Source organism: Melopsittacus undulatus, chromosome 14 (assembly GCF_012275295.1).
Source record: "Melopsittacus undulatus isolate bMelUnd1 chromosome 14, bMelUnd1.mat.Z, whole genome shotgun sequence".
Classification (NCBI taxonomy): Eukaryota; Metazoa; Chordata; class Aves; order Psittaciformes; family Psittaculidae; genus Melopsittacus; species Melopsittacus undulatus.
In genome coordinates, this window is record NC_047540.1 from 1,416,947 (window position 1) to 1,441,356 (window position 24,410).

The window sequence follows — 24,410 nt, forward strand, 5'->3', positions numbered from 1 at the left end:
TGGGCCGTGCTGGTGGCTGAGCTGCACTGGGCTGCATTGGGCTGTACTGGGCTGTACTGGTGGCTGGGCTGCATTGGGCTGTACTGGGCTGTACTGGTGGCTGGGCTGCACTGGGCCGTGCTGGTGGCTGGGCTGTACTGGGCTATACTGGTGGCTGGGCTGCATTGGGCTGTACTGGGCTGTACTGGTGGCTGGGCTGCACTGGGCCGTGCTGGTGGCTGGGCTGCACTGGGCTGTACTAGGCTGTACTGGTGGCTGGGCTGTACTGGGCTGTACTGGACTGTACTGGTGGCTGGGCTGCACTGGGCTGTACTGGGCTGTACTGGTGGCTGGGCTGCACTGGGCTGTACTGGGCCGTGCTGGTGGCTGGGCTGTACTGGGCTATACTGGTGGGTGGGCTGTACTGGGCTATACTGGTGGGTGGGCTGTACTGGGCTGCACTGGGCTGTATTGGGCCGTGCTGGTGGCTGAGCTGCACTGGGCTGTACTGGTGGCTGGGCTGTACTGGGCCGTGCTGCTGGCTGGGCTGCACTGGGCTGCACTGGGCTGCACTGGGCTGTGCTGGTGCCTGGGCTTGCCCCCAGCCCCTCCAGGTCCCAGCACCCCCGGGCAGGGCAGATCCCGTGGCCCTGATTGCAGCGGGTGTCCAAAGGAGGGCGCTGGGGCTGAAGCAGGTGAGCGCACACGGAGGGGAACCGGGTGGACTCTGTATCAGCCGCTGTGTGTGTGTGTTTGTGTTAACATGAGGCGGCTGGAGGAAGCCTCGTTGTGTTCTCACTGCAGTTGTTGGCTTTCCTACAAGGACCTTGGCAGCGGAGGATGGAGCATCCTGCTGGGCTCACCCGGTGCCCCAGCACACAGCGAGTCCCTTTGGACCCTGAGCCTGGATGTGCTGGGCACTGCATGGGCAAGGCTTGGGCAGCAGTGATGGAGGAATTGCATGTGGGAGATGGGCTCTGATGCAGCCCTGGCTTCACCTGCAGCTCCCAGACGCTCCTATGGGGTCACAGCCCTGCTCTGCTCTGCTGCCAGCATCACATCCCGGCCCTTTCTCCATGCACAGACAACGTTCCTCATGTGCACGCAGGGAATAAAGTGCCACATCCACCAGTGCTGGTTTCTTGGTGCTCTGGCAAAGCTCCAGCCAGGCCTGTGGGGGCTTTGAGGAGGATGTGGTGGAGCACATCCTTTGAGGAGGGTGGCACCATGGGCAGGACACAAACAATAAGGGACCCCACTGGTGCCCAGGGCCAGAGCCACTCAGGGAACAGCCACACAGTGACAGTGACTGCAGCAGAGGATGGTGGCCATGGCCTGGTGAGGGCTTGGGACCCCAATGGGATGGGAAAGGGCACTCAGGGTGGCCCCTGGCAGTGGTCAATGGCTCCCTGTGACTTGTCCCCATCTGTCCAGCTTGCTTTGCTGTCACGCTGAACTGGATGTCCCCAGCCTGGCAGCATCGCTGTGCTTGGCCTGGGTGTCCTCAGCCAAAGCCTTCCTCCTCCTGCAGTGCTCGCAGAGGGGGGACCCCAAACCGTGACCTTCCCAGTGGGCTGAGGACGGCATCGGGAGCTCGCAGGATGCTCAGGGGGCAGCGAGGGTCTCCCAGCCCGGCGCACGGGTTGGCCACTGGGTAATAGCCCCGTTACCGTCCCCGTTGGCATCACCGTTAGTTACGGGGGAACCGCGACATCACTCACACGGTGCCCCCCCCAAGAGGGCGGGGAAAGGGCAGGATCCCGCCCTATATGCAAATCTCATCCCGGCGATTGGCGGGCAGGCGGGGCCGGTGCCCTACACAGGCTATAAGAGCGGGGGGGAAACAATGCCCCCGCCGTCCCGGGTCGGGGGCTGGCGCCGGGCGGGGCGGGTGCAGTGGGGTGGGGGTCTCCCCCTCATCCATGGGGCTGGGGGTGCCCGTTTGCTGAGCGGGGCTGCAGGTTCAGTGGGGGGAGCGCCCCCTTTTCTCGCTGTTCCCCCATCCCCATGCCGAGATGGAGTTTGACTCGTACCAACACTACTTCTACGACCACGACGCCCAAGAGGATTTCCACCGCTCCACGGCGCCCAGCGAGGACATCTGGAAGAAGTTCGAGCTGGTGCCCACTCCCCCCATGTCTCCCTTGGGTGCCCCCGGGGAGAAGGGCTCCTGCTCCGGGGCGGAGGAGCGCTCGAGCGGGCTCTCCCGGTACTACCGGCCCGGGGAAGAGCCGGAGTATCTCATAGGGACGAGCGAGATCTTGGGGAACCTGAGCGCTTTCATCCTCAAGGACTGCATGTGGAGCGGGTTTTCAGCCCGGGAGCGGCTGGAGAAGGCCATGACGGAGAAACTCGCCACGGGCACGCAGAGGGCAGCCCCCCATAAGCCGTCGTTCGCGCAGGATTTGGGGTTCGGCAGCTCCGTCAGCGAATGCGTGGATCCCGCAGCCGTCTTCCTTTGCCCGCTGGCCGAGAGCAAGATCCCGGCGTCCTCGGGATCCGAGGGTCAAAGCGATTCCGGTAAGGAAGGGGTCGTGGGGTGGGTTCCCCCTGGCCCTTCTGTCCGTGATGCTCCGTGGGCCGGACACGGGTGTCTCCTGCCTTTGTTACCGTAACCCCGGTCCCGGCCCCACGAACAAAGCGGGCTCGGCTGCTCCCCTTCCCCCTTCCCCAACGGGATGCGTGGAGCTCGGGGGGTCCCCCCTCGCTCGTCCCGTCCTAGCGGGACCCTCGGGGGGGGGGGTTGGGGAGGGGACACCCGCTCATAGTGGGAAACTTTGGGGCATTGGGAATCGCACCTCGGAACCGCCGCGGTTGTCCCGCACCGGGAAGCGCTTTCCTGGGGACAAAAAGCGAAGTTACCCCCCCCCGGGGCTCCGCAGGGACATCGAGCATCCTTTGCACCGTGTCCCGTGTGCGGTGAGACGGCGTTTACATGGGGGCCGGATGGGTGCCTGTGCCCCCAGGGCAGTGCGGTGCCACCCGCTCCCCGCTCCCTCATCACCCCATTTACAAACACCCTTGCCCACCCCCGAACCCACCCGCCCGGTGTCGTGCGTGTTTCCCCCGCTCCCACTGGAGCCGGGCTCCCTCTGCTGCGGCCCCGTCGTGCCGTGACCCCGTTAATGCGCCGGTAACCGAGTCACGGTGCGGAACGGGCGCTTAATGCCATTAGGGCCCCCGGTCGGTGAGCGGGTGGAGGGCGTTAAGAGGCTTAAACCCCACCGGTGGGACCGGCCCCGTTAACGGGGGGGGGGTCCCGGAACGGCTCCGGTGGCGCCACGTGGGCGCCGAACAAAAAGCAACAGATTGCAAACAATGAGAGCGGCCTCGGTGACGGGCAGGGGAGGCGGCCAATGGGATCGCGCGGCAGCCGGCCGGCCCCGCCAGCCAGCCAATGGGAGGCTCGGGTGGGCGGGGCTTCGTGCCTGACTTATTAATGAGCGGCTGGGGGGGGTATGTTGTGTGCGCACGTGGATGAGACCGGCCGCGTTGTGACACTGATGACCCCTTAGGGTGTCCCCAGTACCTCCAGTGTCCGGGGTTTACTGGGCAGACCCCCCCCGATTCGGGGTGCGGGGGGGCCGCGGTGTGGGTTGGGGGTCACAAGCAGGAGGGTGCCCCAGGGCCCATCTGCTGTGGCCACCACTGGCCCTGTCACAGACAGCTGGGGACCATCCTCTACCCGTGATGAAGGGAAAAGGTGGAAGTGCATCCCTAAAGCAAGAGTGATTGAAGCTGTGACCACACTGCCCCCAGGGGCCATCTTCGTGCCTCTGGGCCTTGCTAGAGGGGGACAAGCTCGGTGACAACGGGCTGGGTACTTTGGGTCCGGTTATACTTCATTTGGGTCTTGCCATTCACAGCTCTCATGTACTCACATCACACCTGCTGCCTTCTGGGCTTGGGATGCCTTCGGGGTTCACCAAGTCTGTTGGAGGGATCCCATTGCCTTTCCCTGCCCCCTTGCAATGCGGGAGGGCTGTCCCTGGGCTGAATGGGACTTATCCCTTGTGAGAAGTGAGGAGTCACTGGAGTGAGAAGCTGCTGCTGAGGGGAACAAAAGGCAGCTCTGCCCACCCCAGTCACTCATTTACAATTCCAATGGACCAGGAGAGCATCAGACCAGGGTGAACTTTGGAGTCAGGCTGTCCCAGCATCCTGCTGCTCCTATCCCCACCCCTGGCTTGGGTGTTTGTTGCCTGATGATCCTATATCCCGGACACATGCTGCTCCTGGTGCTGAAGTGAGGCAGAAGTAAAGCACCATTCAATTTTGGGAGGCTTGAATGTGGAGGGAAGGATTCCCATGGGATGATATTGGCAGAGCCTCTTCTGCAGGGTGGCTTTGCAGTGCATGAGCAAGCTTTTGTGGGATGGCAGTGGGGTGATGGTGCCAGGGCTGTGGGGAGGTCTGGCAGGGTGAGGGGTGCCCATGGCCTCCAGCTGATGAGGCTTTTCTTGTTCCATGTCCATTTGGGATAGAAGGCGAAGAGATCGATGTGGTGACGGTGGAGAAGAGGCAATCGCTCGGGCTGAGGAAGCCGGTCACCATCACACTGCGCGCCGACCCCTTGGACCCCTGCATGAAACGCTTCCACATCTCCGTCCACCAGCAGCAGCACAACTATGCCGCACGCTCCCCTCCGGACACATGTGCCCTGCCGGAGCCGCCGCGGCAGGACGAGGACGAGCCCCCCAGCACCGCAGAGCCGGCCCCTGCCATCCCCCTGCCCCAGCCCAGCTTGCCCAGGGCCAGCAGCAGCCCCGGCTCCGACAGTGAGGACGTGGCCAAGAGGAAAAACCACAACTACCTGGAGCGCAAGCGGCGCAATGACCTGCGCTCACGGTTCCTGGCGCTGCGGGACCAGGTGCCCGGGCTCGCCAGCTGCCCCAAGACCCCCAAAGTGGTGATCCTGAGCAAGTCCTCCGAGTACCTGCGGTCGCTCCTGGCTGCCGAGAGGAGGATGGTGGCTGAGAAGAGGCAGCTCCGGCTGCGGCAGAGCCAGCTGCTCAAACGGATTGCTCAGCTCAAGGGGCAGTAGCTGCACCCCCAGCTCCCCAGGACCCCTCGTCCCTCACGATTTGCACATTTCTTGGTGTTGTTGTTTGGTTCAGTTGTTGAACTGTTGGCCCCAGGGGCTGGAGCATGAGGTGGTTGCTGTATGGGTGCTGTTCCCGGCTGTGGGAATGGGGCCGCAGGCAGAGGTCCCCCTCTGTGGCATTGCCTGCCTTGGCACTGGGTGCTGCGAGATTTCCCTGTCCCCATGTGAAGCTTTCTTAAGTGACTGCTTCGATTCATGGGCTCAGCTCCATTCCCCCTCCTTGGCAGCCCCTGCTCCCCTCTCTGCTCTTTGTCACTGTTAGAGTTACTGGGAGTTAGAGCATCCATCTCACCCTGATAATGCCAAGTAACCTTTGGCTCATGGAAGCAGGCAGAGGCAGACATGGACATCCCAGCCCTGGGCTCATCTCTGGATGCATCCCGATGGAGACGGTGATGGCAGGATGCTTCTCACTGGGATTAACAGCACCCTATGGGCAATCCCCTTCTTCGGCTGGACCGTACCTCACTTTCTTACCACATCATGCAGTAGCTTGTCTTGGATTTGATGTTCTAGAACCTGCTGCTGTAACTGCAAGTCTTATACTGGAGGCTGTGTTTTTATACTGTATTTTTGTACCACTTTTTGAGAAGTATTGGTAAAGAGTTTGCTTTTTTATATATATATAAAACCCTCTTGTTTTGGAGGGGGGTTCCTGCTGTGGGGAGGGCTCAGTCCTGCTGCACTTTAGGGAGATCAGGAAGGGGCTGGCTCCTGCTGGACCCTTGAGCTGAGTCCTTGCTGAGGCTGGTCCCCCCCCAAACCACCCATTTGCAATAACGGGGTTTTCCCCTTTCCCATCCTTGTGTCCTCCTTTCCCACCCTTGCAATTGCTCCCTCACCAGCAGCCACTGAGCATCCCTTGTGAAGCTTTGGGCTTTGCATGGGCATGGCTGGAGAGGGCTGGTTGGGGGCAAGGGGCACCTTTGAGGCCTCCCCCTGCCTGTGCCACCCTGCAGTGGGGTATGTGGTGGCAGGGGTGGCCCCACAGGGCAGCACCCTTGGGTCCCTGCTGACCTGCTGAGAACTGTTAGCGTTAACACTGTGGTTGGATTTAGCACTTTCTTCGTTACCTCACACTTCATAAATAAATACGTTTGCAACAACCTGTGTTGGTTCTTCTCCATGTAGGGTTCTGTGCATTGGGCCATGATGCTCCTTGGGGGGTACCCCGTGTTTTGGGGGGTCCCTGACACAGGAATGAATTCATTTGCACCAGAGCTTGGCTGCCAGCAACACCAAGTCCTTTGTCCTGACTTTCTCCCAGTGGCTGGAAGAGAAGTGGGGCCAGGGAAACAAATCACCGGGATTATTTTTCCTCCTTTTAAGTGGCTTTATTGGCAAGGAGGGGCAGGGAGCCCATGCTGAGCTCTGAGAAGGCTTGTGTGTAACTATAAACCCCCCTAATGGGGCTCAGGGCAGTCAGTGTGGGGTGATCACTGCCCCGTGGGGCTGGGGTTGGCAGTAACCCTATAGGGAGGGGGGGAATGCAATCCGCTCACTTCAAGGGGCATTGGAGATCTTCATCTCCCCAGATCTGCCAAGTGGATGAAACTGAATACACGTGTGTGCTCTCCCTGCTGCCCCAAACTCGGTGTGTTTGGGTTTCCTTCGTGCTGGCAGTGAAAGTCGTGCTTTAAATGCGAGAGGGACACAGGATCCTGTTACTGCTGAGCAGGCAGGAGAGCTGCTGCGGGAGATGCAGTCACCTGGGGGAAGCAGCCTTAAAAAGCAGCAATTCCTCCCTGCAGGAATCCTATGCTCCCATTGCCTTCAGCTCCGGCAGTGTCTCACCCTCTGTGTGTTGCATCATGCTGTGTCAAAGCCTTTTAGGGCTGCATTAAAAGGTGCTCGCAGGAACCACAGCTTAAACACGGAGCAGGGTGACCTAAATCTGACACCTTGCCCATGTGCAGGGAACAAAGCCCAGATGCATGAGTCCCTCAATTGCTGATTCCTGCTGTGTGCGGGTGAACACTTGCACACCAGTGTCTCTTCTGAGCCTCCCGGTAAGGGTTTTAGCAGGGTGTGCTTTTGCTCCCCATGCTGAAGGCATGCAGGGTGTTTAAAACACTTCTCTCTTGGACATGATGTGCACATCCATGGCCTGAGCAGGGTCCATCACCAGGGGAAAATGTGGTTGGGCTCAACTACAACATACCTTTGATTTCTCCTGCTGAAAACCCACATACCTGAATATATATCCACCTGCAACTTCCCTGGTTAACAATGGAGATGTCTCCTCTCGCATTGCCATGAGGGGAGCAGACTGACAGCACCCATAAGTGAACCAAGTAAGCCCACAGGGCTCCCCCTCAGTGCTGTGTTGTGCCAGTGTCGGCTGGGACCATCCCGAAGCAGCATTTCCAGCCCTAACACCTATGTCCTAGTGCCATTGCCCTGCTCACCCCCTGCTCGTTGTGACCCCCCCAAACCACCTTCTCTCCCCCCCCCCTCGCTGTGCTCGAGGTTCTCTGTCATGGAGCTGCCTTCACGCCTGGGCAAGCAGATTTTTAGGGCAGTTTCCCGAAGCGGGGATAATCCCTGCAGCCTCCCCGCTCCCTGTTGCTATGGCAGAGGATGTGTGTTGCCAGGGAGATACCCTCCTCCCGCTGTCCCCATAGCAACCGTCTCCCTGCCTTCCCTCCTCTGTTGCCACGGAGACAGCCGCCCGCTCCCCATCTCCCCGTGTTGCCGTGGCGATGGGGAGGACCAGTCCGAGTGGAGGCTGCGGTTGCCACGGCAACGCGCCCCATCTTGTTGCTATGGCAACAGCCCCGCTCCTCACCCTCCTGCCCTGTTGCTATGGCAACAACACTCTCCCCACCCCCCACCCCCCCCAGAATAAACGGGTACCGGGGGCAGGACCCCACACGTGTGGGGTCCGGGGGGTGCTGGGGGCCCTGAGGAGGGTAACCGGTAACCGGTAACCGGAGCCCTACGGGGCCCAGGGCACAGCCGCGGCCTCCCCATTGCCGTCCCGCCCCCGTCCCGCCTGGCCGGGCCGGGCCATGGCGGCGGCCGCGCTGAGCCTCGGCCGGGCCGCTCCGCCGCGGCCGCTCGTGGTGATCCTCGGCGCTACCGGCACCGGCAAGTCGGCGCTGGCGCTGCAGCTGGGGCTGCGGCTCGGAGGGGAGATCGTCAGCGCCGACTCCATGCAGGTACGGCCGGGGCCTGCGAGCACGGCAGGCCGGGGATGGGCCTGGGCCTCCGGAGGCCGCGGCGGGGCCTGCGAGCACGGCAGGCCCGGGGCTGGGCCTAAGCAAGGCCGGGGCTGGGCCTGGGCCTCCGGAGGCCGCGGCGGGGCCTGCTCCCGGCCGAGGGTGCTGGGGCTGGAGCCGGGCTCCCCGGGCCCCCTCCGGCCGTGCCCTGCTGGTCGGTGAGCTCTGAACAACGAGGCACAAGCAGCGCTGCGGGGCTGGGTTCGTTCCGCACCCCCGGCCCCGGTGGAGGCTCCGTTGGGGCTCTCATTACAGACACAAACGGTCCGCGGAGGCCTGGGGAGGAGGCATCGGCTGAGGGTAACCGGTTGTAAGAGGTGCTCAGGATGGAGGCAGAGGATGGGGGTAACCGGTTGTAAGGGGTGCTCAGGATGGAGGCAGCGGTTGGGGGTAACCGGTTGTAAGGGGTGCTCAGGATGGAGGCAGAGGTTGGGGATAACCGGTTGTAAGGGGTGCTCAGGATGGAGGCAGAGGTTGGGGATAACCGGTTGTAAGGGGTGCTCAGGATGGAGGCAGCGGCTGCAGGTAACCGGTTGTAAGGGGTGCTCAGGATGGAGGCAGCGGTTGGAGGTAACCGGTTGTAAGGGGTGCTCAGGATGGAGGCAGCGGCTGCAGGTAACCGGTTGTAAGGGGTGCTCAGGATGGAGGCAGCGGCTGCGGGTAACCGGTTGTAAGGGGTGCTCAGGATGGAGGCAGTGGTTGGGGGTAACCGGTTGTAAGGGGTGCTCAGGATGGAGGCAGCGGCTGCAGGTAACCGGTTGTAAGGGGTGCTCAGGATGGGTCCTGTGGGTGCTGACAAGGACGTGGTGGGAGCCCTGATGCCAGTGCCAGTGCCCTCAGGTCCCGGCTCTGCCGTCTGCCCTTAGGGGGCTGCTGCATGGATGGAGCATCAGTGAGGGGTGAGCGCTCCCCACATCGCTCAGCAGCAAGGGACACCCCAGAGATACAGGAAAGGACGTTCACAGCTGTGTTTGCTGCTCCAGAGTCTGTGGGTTCATCTCCTTCCATGCTCCATTCCTAGCAGATATAGATGCTATAAAGTCCTTTTCTATGATTCTGTTTTGGGCTCTGGAGGTGCTGAGCCTCTTTTTTGGTCCTGATCGTACCCAGTCACAGGAGCCTCATCACCGGATGCAGATTTCAGCCACCATAGGGGGTTATTATTGGTTACTGATATGTTCTGGTTCTGTAGCACCCAAGCCCTGCAGCCTGCAGTGCTCAGCCCCTTTATTGTGCTGGTTTCAAGGTGTTTGCTGCCAGCAGCACCCTTCCTGCTGCCCAGGGATGCACTCGCTGTCCTGCAGCCACCTCCTGCTCTCTGTGCCTGGCTGCTGATGCTGGTCCCTGTTCATGTCCTAGAGAGCTGAACTCCAAACTTCCCTCTCCCGAACCCAGAGCAATTGGAGGCTTTAATTCTGAGGGACGTTTTCCTTAAGCTCTTGAGCAAAGAGCATTTGAGGTCTGAGCTGAATTGAGTCCTGCAGGGGCAAAGCACTCGTGTAGATGGAGAAGCTTTGTCTGGAGCTGCCTGGCCCAGCCATGCTGGTGCTTTGAGCCCTCACCGTGTGTTCTGTAATGAAGGACCTCCGTGTCCATCCTGCTCTCCTCCAGCACAAGGTGTGAGTGCCTGTGGGCTGGTTTGCTCTGCAGCCCTGTTCTGGGCTGGGGGGTTTTTAGGTGCCTGCTGTTAGGTTTGCAAGGTGAGTTATTCTGCTCTGGTGTCTGCACCAGAAGTGTCTCTGATCACATCCTGGCTGCTGGTGTTTTACTGGTGCTGACCTTACTGATGCAGAGCTTTTGTTCAGTCACTGGTGCCTGGTTGTGTGCTGGTAACACCGAGGCTCTCGGACCTTGCAGTGACCGCCAGCCCAGCATGGAGCAGGCTTTAGTATGGGGGATTGTGGCTGTTGGTGTGAGCAGAGCTGCAAACAGGAGGCTCCTGCTGCTCCTGAGCTCTGGACGTGGCTGGAGCCCTGTGGCACACTGCGGATTCCCAGTTCATGCTGGTGGATGGGCTGAGGCGTCTGTTTTGTGCTCTGGTTATTTCAGGTCTCACTATGGGAATGCAAGGGGCTGGGAGGATGCTGGCTGCAGGCACCCAATGGCATCTGGGCTTGAGTGGCTCTTGTCCTCCTTTCCTTTTAATCCCATTCTAGCGTGACTGTGGATCGGGAGCAGCTCTGTTGCCTTCATCCCGCAGCACAGCATGCTCTGAGCATGGCCTCAGGCTGCCTGCAGCCCGTGTCCCACTGACCCCCGTGCCCTGCTCTTTGCTTGCTCGCTGGCTCTGTTCCCATAGGATATAGCCTCCCTGCTGCAGATCCCTCTGCCATGCAGCACTGGCTCCGGTGTCCTTGCCATGGGTTTTAAAGCTCATTCCCAACCGGCAGCTGCCAGTGCCCGTGTCCGTTCATTGCTGCGGCCCCAGTGGGCTCTGACAAATGCTGGCAGTGTCCTGGGCAGCTGCTGGAGCTGGACCCAGGCTCGGGAAGGGGCCGGGAGCCCCAAACCCACCTGTTCCCACACAGGCACCCCTCTATCTGCAGGCTGTTTCCTCATGGCTGTGGGTCGCTGTGGTCATGTTACAGACTTAGCTGCTGCCTGCGTGCAGCTCAGGAGCTCTGCTTAATCTGATGGCCTCTTAATCTTGGGGTGTTTTTGTCCTTTCTGTTGCTGTTTGTCATCCCAGAGAGTTGCCTTTAGGAGGAAGTCGTTCCTGGGAAACCCAGATGGGGTGAAGCCAGTCCTGGTTCTTTGTTCTGTCTGATCCCAGCTTGCTGGAGGGCCCTATCCGCTCCCCATCTCACTGTCCCTTCTGGATGCCACCCTTCTCCAGAGGCTGTTGTAGCAGACTGGGTACATCTGCCATTTAGTGTGTCCAAATGAGGACATCTTAAGAGCCTCTGTTGACATCCTTCTGATGGCAGGGATCAGAGTGGGGAGTGAGTTGTGCTCTCCTTGCATCCTAGCTTGGTGTGAGCCCTCCCTGCCCTTCTCCAGCTGGGAGATCCCTTGGTTGCTGTGGAATACCCACACTCTCCCAGCTGTAGGTGCCTTGGCTGTGTCTGCACAACTATGTGTCCTGTGCCTTTACCCCCCTGGTGCAGATGGTGACAGAGGGATGGAGTTTGGGGCTGTGCAGGAAGCTGGTGCCAGAGTGAGGGTTTGGGAGAGCCCTTCCCAGGCTGAGGATCACTTAGAAGGGGACATGGCCCTGTCCTCCCAGTAAAGAGCTGGGACCTGCAGGGCTGACCCATGCGGGCCTTCAGTGCAGGGTGGGAGGATGCTGCCAAGGCCGAGCATCTTCAGTGCGCAGCCTGTGCTCGGTGTCTGCTGCTCCAGGCTGCTAATCTGTTCTGGGAGCCTTAGAAAGCAACAAAGCCTTATCTGAGCTGCTTGCTGGAAATAGCCCCGGGTGTCAGGAGGACGTCTGGGTGCGACAACCAGCTGGTGCAGACCTTCCCGGCCGTGCTGCCTGTATGGAGAAGGCTGCCTTTGTTTCCCCGCAGCCCACACACTGACACCGCATTCCTCCCTTGGTGCTCGGTCTTCGGGGTGGCTCTCGCTGTTTAATCTCCACGAGAACCTTGGGGGATCGGAGCCTCAATGGGTAAATCCTGTTTGTGCCTGTGCAGGGCACTGGGAGCTCCCGGCTGCCTCCGAGCCCCCCCCCACCATCAGCACAAGGTATTAACTGTGATCTCAGCAGACGAGTGGGAGTCGGAGGAGCTGCAGGGCTGGCCCGGGGGGGGGGGGGGGAAGGCACCGAGCCAACGCTCCGTGCATTCAAAGGCTTTCGGTGCCGACTGGAGAGCTGCCTTGAACAGCGCTGCTCACCCGGGGCTGGCTGATGGAAGGGGATCAATAGCTGCAGCCACGGGGTGTGTTGGCACAGAGCTGCCCCTTGGGCCTCTGCTCCCGTCTGCTCCCCATCCCCTGGAGCCAGCTGGGTTCCTGCAGGGCAATAAGGAAGAGCATTCGGTTGCCCTCCTGCTCTCCTCTTGCTTCCTGCCCCCAGGCAGCCGTTCCCTACCGAGGGACCGGAGCAGGAGCTGGTCCATGCCCGCTGAGCACCGAGTCCAAGAGCTTGGCAGGATGGGGAATGTGTGTGGGGCCGCAGCCGGCTCAGGCAGCTCCAGGCTTCCCTGCTCCACTGACCTGGGATCGAGCCCTGTGCCCGCAGGTCAGCTCCGTGTCTGATGAGGGCAGGCAGGCGGTGGAGGCTGCGCTGCCTTGGCAGCTTCACACGGGGGATTAAGGGGAATGTGTTTCTGGAAGCCTGGCCCTCTGGCTGGGGTGGTTTGTGGGGAGTGGAGGAGGAAGAGCACAGCCGTTTCCAGCCCTTCCTCCCATCAGCCTGCTGTATTCCAAGCTGGGACACTGTTCCAAGCGGAGCCTGAGCCTCTGTGTCCCACAGTGCAGAGCCAGGCTGGGCAGAAAGTGCCCACTGTGACCATGTGCCTGCTGCCAGCACCCTTGGGGTGCAGGTCCCCACTCTGATGCCTGCTTGTCTGCAGCACCCATTGACCAGCAGTGCTGAAGGGGTTGTGTTTGCATGCCCCAGGGAGCAGGGCGAGGAGCCTTCCTCCCTCCTGAGTGAAGCATGGGCTCATCTCCCCCAGGACCCAGGCGCAGGCAGCTCCAGTACTTGCAGGGGCTGTGGGCTAGGCTTTGGCTGCTGCTTTATGCAGCCTGGAGGGTGGGTTTGGGCTGTGGCTCAGTGTGTGTGCTGCTGGGATCACAGGTTGCTTTGGCTCTTCACCATGAGTGCTCCCAAGGGGTTGGGTTGGGTGGCTTTGCTTTCTGCTCTGCTCTTACCTGTGCTCTCCCAGGTTCTGTCTCCCAACCTTGGGATTGAAGATGCAGCTTGAAGCAGTGAGATGCTCCTGGTTGCACTCACTGGTGTCCCTCAGGCATGAGCTGAGACCATTTGCATGTTCAGGAGGCTCCATGGAGTTGGACGTTGCATCCAGAGAGACACTTGTGCATTGCAGGAAGCAGTGATCCTTGTCCTCAAACCAGACTCAGTGCTGTGCTGGAGGGGTGTTTGGAGAGGGGCAGACCTGAGCCTTTAGCTCCAGGAGCAGTAGATGAGGAGATGGCATCTTGGATGCAGCCATCCTCATTGTGGAGCTCTGTGCCATGGAGCTGGGCTTGGCTGGTTCCACTGACCTTGATCCATCCCTAACTGCAGGGTTGCACCAGGCCAGGAGAGCTGTCACGAGCTGTGGGGGAAAGGAGCAGGGGGGGTCTCATGGGCCATAGAGGTGAATGATGGGTTCTTCTCTTCGGCAGGTGTACAAGGGCTTGGACATCATCACAAACAAGGTTTCCCCGCAGGAGCAGCGTCTGTGCAGGCACCACATGATCAGCTTTGTGGATCCCCTTGTCTCCAACTACACAGTGGTGGATTTCAGGGACAAAGCTGTGCCTCTCATATCCCTTCACACTGCAGCCTGCCTGGCCCAGCACTTGTGGGCTTCCCTGCACAGCCAGGCCCACAAGAGGGATCAGGGCTTGCCTCAGACCTGGGCTCTCCATACTGCAAATAACTCAGGGGATACTGCTGCTGAGGGGAACTTGGAGCTAATGCTCAGGGCAGCCCATCCTCAGGGCTGGCTGGGGAGGATCTGAGCCAGGCATTGCCTTCCCTGGCAGTCCCTGGGTGTCCCTGCGTTTGGTGGTAGCTGCCACAGGCAGCAGGGGGTAGTGACAGATGAGGGACACCTATAAGCCTGTCCTACAGCCTTAACCAGCTCCATGGAGCTGGGCAAATGAGGTTTGGGCCATGAGGCTGCTGCTCCCCACAGCCCTTCCTCTGTCCTGTGCATCTCTGTGTATGCTCCTTGACTGTAGCACATTGAAGATATCTTTGCCCGAGACAAGATCCCGATTGTTGTGGGAGGAACCAACTACTACATCGAGTCCCTGCTCTGGAAGGTCCTCATCAACACCAAGGTACACCTGGGGGCTGTGTATCCCACTGGGAAAGGGTGAGCCCGTGTTCAGAGAAGCCTTCTGCAACTGGGCATGATGTTCCCCTGCTAGAGTGGGGCAATGAGAACCAAAAGCCCCTCATTCACCCTGTGGGTCTGGGGGATGTTCTTGCTTGCACGTGGATGAGTGTCTCCATTGAGGGGAGCCTTGTGCCCTGCAGGAGAGGCCCAGCACAGCCCCGGGGCCAGTCAGGGACAGGAAGGTGGAGCTGGAGCAGCTGGATGGGGGTGAGCTCTATCGCCGCCTGAGCAGCGTGGACCCCGAGATGGCAGCCAAGCTGCACCCCCACGACAAGCGCAAAGTAGCCAGGTGAGCTTGGGGGGAGCTTGGGGTGAGCTTGGGGTGAGCTTGGGGGGAGCTTGGGGTGCCCTGCACCCCTTCCCGAGGGAATCGTGTGCCAGGGAACACAGCAAGACAGGCTCTCCCATCCCACATGGGTGCTCCCAGCCTCTTAGCAGGGGGACCTTGGAGCACTGGTGTTGGGGAGCTCTTGGGATCTGAGACCTTTGGGATGCAGGATGGTGCATGGCTCCTGGCTCGTGTGCACCGGGGCTGCTCCCGCTGCCGTGCCCCAGCAGCAGGGTTTATCTGAAGCTATTTAAAGAGCAAGCTGCTGTGCTGGCTCAGTAACATAGCTGAGCTCTGTGGGAACAGCACGGCAGCAAGACCAGGCTTGCTGCTTTGGTGAGCCCATCCCAGCTGAGCCCTGGCCTGGGGGGAGCAGAACACCACCCACCCCATTCGCACGGTGCGGGGGGACAGGGGTTGGGCACCCCCAGCAGCTTCCTCCACCTCTCTGCCTGGGCTGGGCTGAGCATCAGCCCCTTCCCTGCAGCCCTACCTGGCTGGAAAGGGCAGGGCTGGAGCCAGAACCCTGTTCCCTGCAGGATTTGTGCCGGTGCCAGGCAGGAGTGGGTGGCTGTGCTCTAGGCTCCTTGGGTGCCATCACTGTGCTCTGCACTGCATTGTACCCCCAGGACCTGGGTGTGCTCAGGATGCCTTGCACGGGAGGGGGCAGAAACCTGCCCTCCCCCCACATGAGAGGCATGGGTCTCAGTGAGTGTCTGTGGTTCCCTTTGCTGGAGCCCCCAGGGCTGCTGGGGAATGGAAAAGCTCATCCTCACCCAGCCTCTGAGCTCTGTCTGTCTCTGCTTGCAGGAGCCTCCAAGTGTTTGAAGAGACGGGGATCCCCCATAGTGAAATCTTGCAGCAGCAGCAGGAGGAGGAAGGTGGGGGGCCCTTAGGTGGGCCCCTGAAATACCCACATTCCTGCATCTTGTGGCTCCATGCAGACCAGGCAGGTGAGAGTGAGCTCCTGGCTGAGGAAGGTGATGCAGATGAGGGCTGAGCCCTGTTCGTGCCCCAGCCTCCTCCCTGAACAAGGCAGCAATTCCTTTGGCATCAGTGAGCGTGACAAAGGACTTGTTGCCCTCTCCTGCCTGGGCACGTTCTGACACGTGCTCCAGCTGTGGCCTCCTGAGGCCATGCCCTGCTCTCATCCTCGCAGTGCTGGACCAGCGGCTGGAGAAGCGGGTGGATGACATGCTGGCTGCGGGGCTGCTGCAGGAGCTGCGTGACTTCCACCGCCGCTACAACCAACACAAGGTGGCTGAGAACCGGTGGGTGAGGAGCCAGATCCCTTCCTGCTCCCCCTGCCAGAGCCATGCAGGCCCCAACCCAGCTCTGCTGCAGCAGCTCTGGTGCATGGCTGCTCCCAGCCCTGGCAACACCTGCTCTGGGTTCCTGCCTCTGCAGCTGTGCCATCCTAAAGAGGTGTTGACCAGCCGGGTCCTCCAGCACTTCCCGGCCTTCTTCCCTTCCTGCCACAACCCTTAGAGCAGATTGGGTCAAACAGCAGAGTCCCTGTGGGGCTTAGTGTTGAGAATTCATTTTGCCTGGACCATACCTGCCATTTTCCCTCAGTAAACTTGGTGCTGCCTAAGCATTCACGCAGTGAAGATGACACGAGGTGGCACTGAAGGTGCTGGTCTGTGTTCCTGTGTGCCTGGTTTGCCTTGTCCCCTGAGCGCATGGGCTTGTGTCACCTGGGGAGGTTCCTGCAGGGTGGGATGCAGAGACCTCAGTTACTCAGAGGAGGGTTGAGGTCTCCCGGTGTTCTACAGGAACAGGCTTTGACCCCTGCTTCTTGTCTTCTCCAGGCAGGATTACCAGCACGGCATCTTCCAGTCCATTGGCTTCAAGGAGTTCCATGAATACCTCATCAGTGAAGGGAACTGCTCACCAGAGACCAGTGCCCTGCTGCTGCAAAAAGGTGGGAGGAGCACCCTCCATTCCCTACATCCCTCATCCCCATGCAGCTCCAGGTGACACTGCCTGATGGGTTGAACAAAGCTCAGACCTTAGTGCAGGTGTTGTTGGGGTTGAGCTGCACCTTTCTCTCTGTATTTTCCATATTTGCCAGCTCAGGGAGACAAGGACTCCTTTTTCAGTGCTTGGAGCATTGCTGAGCACAGCCAGAGCAATTCCTCCCCTTCCGTGGCCTCCCTGCAAGTTGCACTGGGCACAGCCTGTCTTGGGATCTGGAGCTGGTCCACCAGTGACCTGGGTGATGAGATCCCAGCTGGAGTGTGAATGCTGTGGGGAGCTGAGCTAGAAAGAGGGAATGAAGCAGAAGTCAGCATTATGGTGGGAAGGAACCTGGGGATTTAGCAGATCACAGCATGAGTCAATAGTGATGCCCTCTTCAATGGCATGTTCCATTCTGGAGTTCAGAACTGTTATTAGAGGACAGGGTGAAGGAGGTGATCCTGCCCCTCTGCTCTGCTCTCATCAGACCTCACCTGGAGCATTGTGTGCAGTTCTGGTGTCCTCAGCATCAAAAGGACATGGAACTGTTGGAACAAGTCCAGAGGAGGCCACGAGGATGCTCAGGGGCTGGAGCAGCTCCTGTATGGAGCCAGGCTGAGAACATTGGGGCTGTTCAGCCTGGAGAAAAGAAGCTGCATGGAGACCTCAGAGCAGCTTCCAGTGTCTGAAGGGGCTACAGGGATGCTGAGGATGGACTGTTCATTAGGGACTGTAGTGACAGGACAAGGGGTGATGGGTTCAAACTGAAACAGGGGAGGTTTAGATTGGATCTAAGGAAGAAATTCTTTCCTGTGAGGGTGCTGAGGCACTGGAATGGGTTGCCCAGGGAGGTTGTGAATGCTCCATCCCTGGCAGTGTTCAAGGCCAGGATGGACAGAGCCTTGGGTGCCCTGGTTTAGTGTGAGGTGTCCCTGCCCATGGCAGGGGTTGGAACTGGATGATCTTAAGGTCGTTTCCAGCCCTGACTATTCTATGATTCTATGACAGAGCTGCTCTGCTCCTCAGCCCAGCAGAGGTCCCAGGCAGAGTTGATCTGTGTTAGGGAGGGTTCAGTGCAAAGTGCAGATGGGAGTCTGAGGAAACCACAGCAATGATAAAAGGCTTGAAAACAGAAGGGGTTTGTTATGTCTGTTCAGCACAGTTACAGAGGGCTATGATAAGTCTGGTACTGAACATTGACAGGTTGTACAGTGGTCAACCATCCTGTGGGGCACATGAGGAGTTCTGAGCTCCATCTGTGCAGATTGGGTCTCGGGTACTGTTGCAAGCAGGGCAGCCCTTGAACAGATTGTTCTACCTGCTAAAAGCTTCAGGGCAGAGGTTTTGGGCTCTGAGCTCAGCTTGCAGCCTTACACTCACCTTTGTTTCAAAGGGATCCAGGCCCTGAAGCAGGTGACCAAGAGATACGCCCGGAGGCAGAACAAATGGGTCCGAAACCGCTTCCTGAAACGTGAGTCCTCTGTTCCTACCCTACCTCTGCATCCCTGTTCTTCACCTCTCATCTTTCCTCAGCACATCCCCTGCTCCTAACTCAGGAGAGCACAGGAGAGGCTCCACTGCTTCAGGGCTCAGCATGGTCCCTCTCCTCATGGTGTCACACATGGTGCCCAGCTGATGCTGCCCTCCAGATTAGGAGCATGAGCCTCTTGGCTGCTCTGAGCAGGGGCTGTGCTGGCTGCAGTGGCCGGGAGCCAGCAGGACTTCCCCATCCCAGCCCCAGGCTTGGAGCAGGGCCAGCAGCAGCAGCTGGGAGCCGGGCACTTGTTGAAAGGTGCTCGGTAGGGGCAAAACAACAATAAAATAGAGAGAAAAAGGCCAAGCAGGAAGAAACTGGGCTCAAAAGATGGGCTTTGAAGGAGGTGCAAGAGCTGTGCCGCAGCCATGTGCTCGGTGGCTGGGGCTCACCTTTCTGGTGGCAGGTGTGCTGCAGAGCAGCTTTGTGAGGAGGTTGGTTGTGGTTACAGCACTGAGGAGCAGCAGCTGCTGGAGCCTGGCACTCAGCAGCCTGGCATGGCTTTGTCCGAGCAGGTGCTCTGATTGCTGCTGTCTGTGCCCTGTGCCCTTGCTCCGGGCTGGGGGAGGCCAAAGGGGTGGCTTTGAAACTTGGGCCTTGTCTGAGGCATTAACAAAGCATCTCCCACTGTGGTCTGCTGCTGGGAGCACTGTGTGGCCAGCACAGCCACACAAGCCATGAGAGCTCTGAGTGGGGACCTGCACCCACTGATTCCTCATCCAGACTCTGTACTTGCATCTCCTTGTGAGCTTTGTGTGCTGGCTTTGTGTCCAGATCTGGCTTGTTGATCACCTGTGGCCTCCTGTGTACCATGGCAGGGATGAAGTGTTTGTTGCTGGGCTGGGCTGTTGGCATGCTCAGGTTTCACAATGCTGTCCCAAACAGACAACCATGGAGATGCATGCCTGTGTTCTTAGGTGCTCATGCTCTTTGCAAGGGTGGTACCCCCCCAGGCTGAGGTCTTTGGTAATTTAGGCTCTGGAAAAGCTGGTGCTGTTTGCTTCTGAATGCTAAAGAACAACTAGATAGGAAAAAGCAGGACACTCTGCTCATAATGTAGCCTCATGGGCACTGTGACATGATGCTGGGGGGGTGTTCTGGTGTGCTGAGTTGTCTTTTTGTGTCTCTGTAGGTCCTGGGCCCAACGTGCCCCCAGTGTATGCCTTGGAGGTGTCTGATGTCTTGCAGTGGGAAGAGAATGTGCTAAAACCTGCTTTGGAGATTGTGGAGAGCTTCATCCAGGTACTGGGTAACTGGAGTTAACACCTGAGCCGTGACCAAGAAGCCAACATCTTGGCAGTCTCCAGGCCCGTTAACTTGGCACTTAGTCCCTCTGCTTATGTGTCCAGCCTTGGGCTTCCCTCACAGTGGCAAAGGGCTGTGTCTAAGCTGAAAGTTTCTCCTCATGGCCAGTACTGCGCTTGTCTTGCATGGTGCAACTGCAGGGTCTGTCCTGCTGACCTTAGTGTCTGCCTATGGCAGGTTCACAGCCGAGAGTGAGCACAGCCAGGCAGATTTTCACAGCAGGACCCAACTGGAGACATTATTTCACCTACAGGGTCGGGAGCCCCCAGCAGAGCCTGTGAAGATGGAGCATGATGTAAATGAGAACAAGAGGAGTCGCCGCCTGTGTGAGCTCTGTGACAGACTCATCATTGGGGACAGGGAATGGGCAGGTAGGACCTGGCGAGGGGATGGGGGGAACAGGACCTGGGAGGGGCCCAATGGGTGCACTCACACAGAGGGGTGCAGCGAGGCAGTTCTCTGAAGCAGAGCAGCATCCTTGCCTGGCTGCATGGCCAGATGACCCTCAGCACATCATCCCAGCACATATCCCAGCGGATCATCCCAGCACATCACATCATCCCAGCACATCATCCCAGCACATCATCCCAGCGCATCATCCCAGCGCATCATCCCAGCACATCACATCATCCCAACACATCATCCCAGCACATCATCCCAGCGCATCATCCCAGCGCATCATCCCAGCACATCACATCATCCCAACACATCATCCCAGCACATCATCCCAGCACATCACATCATCCCAGCACATCACATCATCCCAGCGCATCATCCCAGCGCATCATCCCAGCGCATCATCCCAGCGCATCATCCCAGCACATCATCCCAGCGCATCATCCCAGCACATCACATCATCCCAACACATCATCCCAGCACATCATCCCAGCACATCACATCATCCCAGCACATCACATCATCCCAGCACATCACATCATCCCAGCACATCATCCCAGCGCATCATCCCAGCGCATCATCCCAGCGCATCATCCCAGCGCATCATCCCAGTACATCACAGAATCCCAGAATCCCAAGGGTTGGAAGGGACCTCAAAAGATCATCCAGTCCAACCCCCTGCAAGAGCAGGGTAACCTAGAGTACATCACACAGGAACTTGTCCAGGCGGACCTTGAATATCTGCAACCAGTTTAAGTCTATTAACATGAATGTTGTTTTTACTTGGGGTTGTAACACACTCTCTTTGCAGCAAAAGTTATCGCTAACCCACCCAAGCCCCTTTGGACCTCACAAACTGGCCTTTAAACAGTTCCCACATGTGCCCACACAGATAATTTGCTCACAGCTCCCTGGAGAGCAGTTGTGCCATGCAGCACAAGTGGGAAATGGCTCCAGAAGCCCTTAGAAAATGCACAGGTGACAGCAGATCCTGTGTGTTTTTATCTGTGTGCCAGCCTGGACAGTTAGCCTGGTGGCAGAAACAGATCACAGAATCATACATCATCTCAGCACATCATCTAGCACATCATCTCATCTCAGCACATCATCTCATCTCAGCACATCATCTCAGCACATCATCTCATCTCAGTACATCATCTCAGCACATCATCTTGGGCTTTCAGGGGTTGTTTACAGCCCTGGATGAAAGGAGCCATTTGCAAGGCCAGGGGGGTGCAGGAGCTGTGCCACAGCAGCCATCTGTCAGGCTTCCCCCCTTCCCTGCACCCAGTCACTGCCCCGCCAGGCTGGGGTTCTATCAGTACCCTCGAGCCTCAGAGCTGTTTGTTTAGTGAGGGCTGCTGGCCCTTTTCAGCACTTCAGGTGCTTTGTCATGAAGCAGAGAACAGATTTGTTTCTTCTAAAATGTTGTGTAAAATGAAACTTTCGGAATGGTTTTTAATAGCTCAGGTTTGCTCCAGCATCTCCTATTTGTGTGTTTAGTCCTTTAAAAACGAGTATTGCTAGCTGCAATGGTGAGAGAAAAGGATTTTCTGTTTTCAATAGACTGACTTTAAAAGAGCTCAGCTGGAATCAGATTAACTCTGTGAATTTATCTGTGCTGGGAGGCTCATGCTGAGAACCAGGAACAAACAGTAGCAGAGAAACTGGCTGCAGGAACACAACTGGTAAATCTCTGTGTGTTGCCCAAACACAGTGTGTGCAGGCACAATGCAGAGATAAGTTCTGCAGGTCGCTGGTCATTGGATTTGAACGAGTCACTTACTCCTATTGATCCAGGGAGGTGCTGAAAGCAAAGATGGAAGGAGGCTCAGAATAGGAAGCTCATTGTAATGAGATCACTTTGGAAGTGCCATTGTTACTTTAGCCAGTCTCAGCTCAGAGGTGCTTTGAAGCTCTCCCTCCTCCAGGACCAGAGGACTCTGGAAGCTATCAGGGTCCAGCAGGGTTTGTGGCTGGGTGGGAGCTCCACAACCCCCCCAAACACTACAGCTGCAATTGCACGTCCTCCAGGAACATCATCCCAAATCTGCTGGATGGTGACAGAGATGGAGGAGTTCTGTTTGTGTGGATGTTGTGTGGATTGCTGCTCCCAGCCACTGGGAGCTTTGGTGTTGCTTGTGACAAGTTGTGGTAGCTGAGACTTGATTTCAGGCTGAGGTGACCCTACAGCAATTGTGATAAAGCAGCAGCTTTGCATGTAACTTCATCCCTTGGCAGGAAAGGATGTCTGGAAAACCCCTGAGGGCCTTCATTCGGTGAGCACATCCCCATGAAGGCCCTGCTTGGAAAGTTTGCTGCTTTAATTGCTGCTCTGATCCCTTGGAAATAGCAAAATCACCCTGTTAAGATGGTTCATGGCTCTGGTTAGACAAAGCACCTTCTACTTAGATAACAGCACTGACACATGAGGTTTTACTGCCCTTAACTCTGTGATTTCAAGCAAGTGCAGCTCCTGCTGCCCTGCTGGGTCAGGACAAGCTGCATCCCAGGGATTACACCTCTGTTCCCCCTGCCTCCTGCTAAGTGCTCTCATGGCTGGGGGCCTTGCCCTGGAGTTATGCAAAGGCCTAATTATGCTCCAGGCTCCATCCTGAGCTGCTCTGCAGATTTACAGGAGATCCCAGTGCTGTGGTGCAGGCTTCTAGGCCTATAAATGACCCTGGCAGGGCTCCATGGGGCGGTGGAGAGTTGCACAACCTTGCTGTATCCTTCAGGGTGCTGCCTCTTTGATAACACTTCCCTTTCTCCAGCCTCCTGGTGTTGTCTTGGTTGGGAGCAGATTTGCTGGGAGAGTTGAGTGAGTCCTGACAATCTGTGTATACAAACCCGGGATTTGTCCCTCTCCCATCCTCCCTGTGATCAGGAGGAGGACGGGAGGGTTGTGCCCCTTTGAATCCCAACAGATTCCTGGGAAATGGCCAGGGCAGGGCTTGGGAAGTCACTTCTCTGCAGGAATGAATGGTGTGGGAGGATGGGAAGGGAAGGTGCCCCACACTGCATGTGCAGGGAGATGGGGTTGGCTGTTCCTCAGAATGAAAGGCTCTGTTTGCCTCCCCTCCAGCTCACACACGATCCAAATCCCACCTGCACCATCTGAAGAGAAGAAGGAAGCTGGAGGCCGCCGGCCGTGCTGCAGAGGCTATGGGGGACAGTGCGGGTGCAGTGACCTCAGATGAGGACAGCAGTCAGCCTTCACCATAGGGCTCCAGCCTGCCTCTGAAGGGGAGGAGGTCCTGGCTGGCCTTGGACTGAGCGAGTTTTGTGGGGCTGAGGCAGGTGTGTAAGTGATGGCCAAAGGCTGCATCAGATCCTCTTCATGTGGTGTCATCCTGCCGTGTTCCCAAGCTTCCTCAGCCCTGTCTGAAAAGGGCTGGCCCCTGGAGCAAGGCTGCTGGGAGCATCCTCCCCCTGCCAAGTGTTAATTCCTGCCAGAGATGCAGCATTATCCTTGGAATGGGAGAGCTGACATGTGAATGTGTCCTGCTTGGAGACAGGAATACCCTGCCCTCCTCCAGCTTGGCCAGGGGCGCAGCTCCAGAGCTGAGCAAGCTCTTGTTGCCTTTATTGTGGAGGGGAATATTTTCTTCTTTTAAATGGAAATAAAGCTGCAGGATGATCGTGGGTTCCTTTCCCTATAGCCAAGCGCAGTTTTCTTGCGTTCTCTTTCCACCTGGCCCTGGGCATGGGGCAGGATGATCAGGCCTGGTCCCTTCTTCCAGCCTCTTTTCCTGCAGCTTCCAAGGGAGCAAAGCAGATGTTCCTGGCTTGTGGAGGCCGTCTGATCCAATGCACGGAGCAGGTGCAGAAGGAGCTGGCACCTGTTAAACAGGAACTCAGGAGTGATCTCATCCAGTTTGCAGCAGATGAGTCTGTCCCAGTTAGAGCTGAATTCCCGGGGGTTTACGCTGTGGTTTGGCAATGGGAACCACTCCTGCATTTGAATCCGGGTTGCTGAGCAGCAGATTCCTTGTGCCACGTTCCGCAGGCAGTTGGTCTCTGCAGCATTGTTCCCGTCAGGTGGAACAGGGAGGGCCTTGACGGGCGTTTGGGACTCTCCTGGCAAATGCAATCAAGACGGTTGGTTCCTCCTGGGAGGGTTTTGGATGGTAGAACAAGAGTTTCCCTTCATTTGCTTGTGATACACCATGAGGCAGGAGCCATGTCGCAGGGCTGTATGGGTGCAGGCTCAAGGTGCTGCTCGCATGGGATCACATTAACCCTCCAGTCTGTGCTCGTCAGCACTGGGGTGATTTCTGTGACTGCTTTGGGCTGTTTGAGAGGGATGTGGGGAGGATGCAGGGAAGAGCTGAGTTCACGTTGGCTTTTCTCTCCCAGCACTGGGGCAGAGCTGGGGGTCACCCTTATGAGATGCCAGGCACCAGGTTTGTGTGCTGGGTCTGTGCAGCAGCAGCTGAACCTCTTCTCCAGCCCAGACTTGTTTGCATCCACAATGACTCAGTGTACATGGATGTGGGCTCAGCCCAGCGCTGGAGCACACGGCCAAGGGGTTCTGCTGGCTCAGGTGGATGGGGTGAGGCCGGGT

The 24,410-nt window shown here is 58.2% G+C and overlaps 2 protein-coding genes across 2 annotated transcripts; both read left to right on the forward strand.

Moving 5' to 3' along the window:
- The first annotated feature begins 1,900 nt into the window (after positions 1-1,900).
- Positions 1,901-6,189, forward strand: MYCL (MYCL proto-oncogene, bHLH transcription factor). The gene is made up of 2 exons (XM_034069442.1): positions 1,901-2,499; positions 4,464-6,189. The coding sequence occupies exons 1-2, from the start codon at positions 1,995-1,997 to the stop codon at positions 5,021-5,023; spliced, it is 1,065 nt and encodes a 354-aa protein (XP_033925333.1). The 5' UTR covers positions 1,901-1,994; the 3' UTR covers positions 5,024-6,189.
- A 1,890-nt stretch (positions 6,190-8,079) lies between these two features.
- Positions 8,080-23,509, forward strand: TRIT1 (tRNA isopentenyltransferase 1). Its single transcript, XM_034069375.1, has 11 exons — positions 8,080-8,244; positions 13,600-13,740; positions 14,164-14,262; positions 14,462-14,610; positions 15,460-15,602; positions 15,809-15,920; positions 16,461-16,573; positions 18,002-18,079; positions 19,275-19,384; positions 19,701-19,818; positions 22,929-23,509. Exons 1-11 carry the CDS (start codon positions 8,095-8,097, stop codon positions 23,066-23,068), a joined length of 1,353 nt encoding a protein of 450 aa, XP_033925266.1. The 5' UTR covers positions 8,080-8,094; the 3' UTR covers positions 23,069-23,509.
- Positions 23,510-24,410: the final 901 nt, after the last annotated feature.

Excerpts from the sequence above, each read along its gene's own strand:
- TRIT1 (XM_034069375.1), top strand. The coding sequence starts at position 8,095 with ATGGCGGCGGCCGCGCTGAGCCTCGGCCGGGCCGCTCCGCCGCGGCCG. Across the intron at positions 14,611-15,459 it reads GACAAGCGCAAAGTAGCCAG|GAGCCTCCAAGTGTTTGAAG; the intron begins GTGAGCTTGGGG and ends CTCTGCTTGCAG. Across the intron at positions 18,080-19,274 it reads CCGAAACCGCTTCCTGAAAC|GTCCTGGGCCCAACGTGCCC; the intron begins GTGAGTCCTCTG and ends GTGTCTCTGTAG.
- MYCL (XM_034069442.1), top strand. The coding sequence starts at position 1,995 with ATGGAGTTTGACTCGTACCAACACTACTTCTACGACCACGACGCCCAA. Across the intron at positions 2,500-4,463 it reads CGAGGGTCAAAGCGATTCCG|AAGGCGAAGAGATCGATGTG; the intron begins GTAAGGAAGGGG and ends CATTTGGGATAG.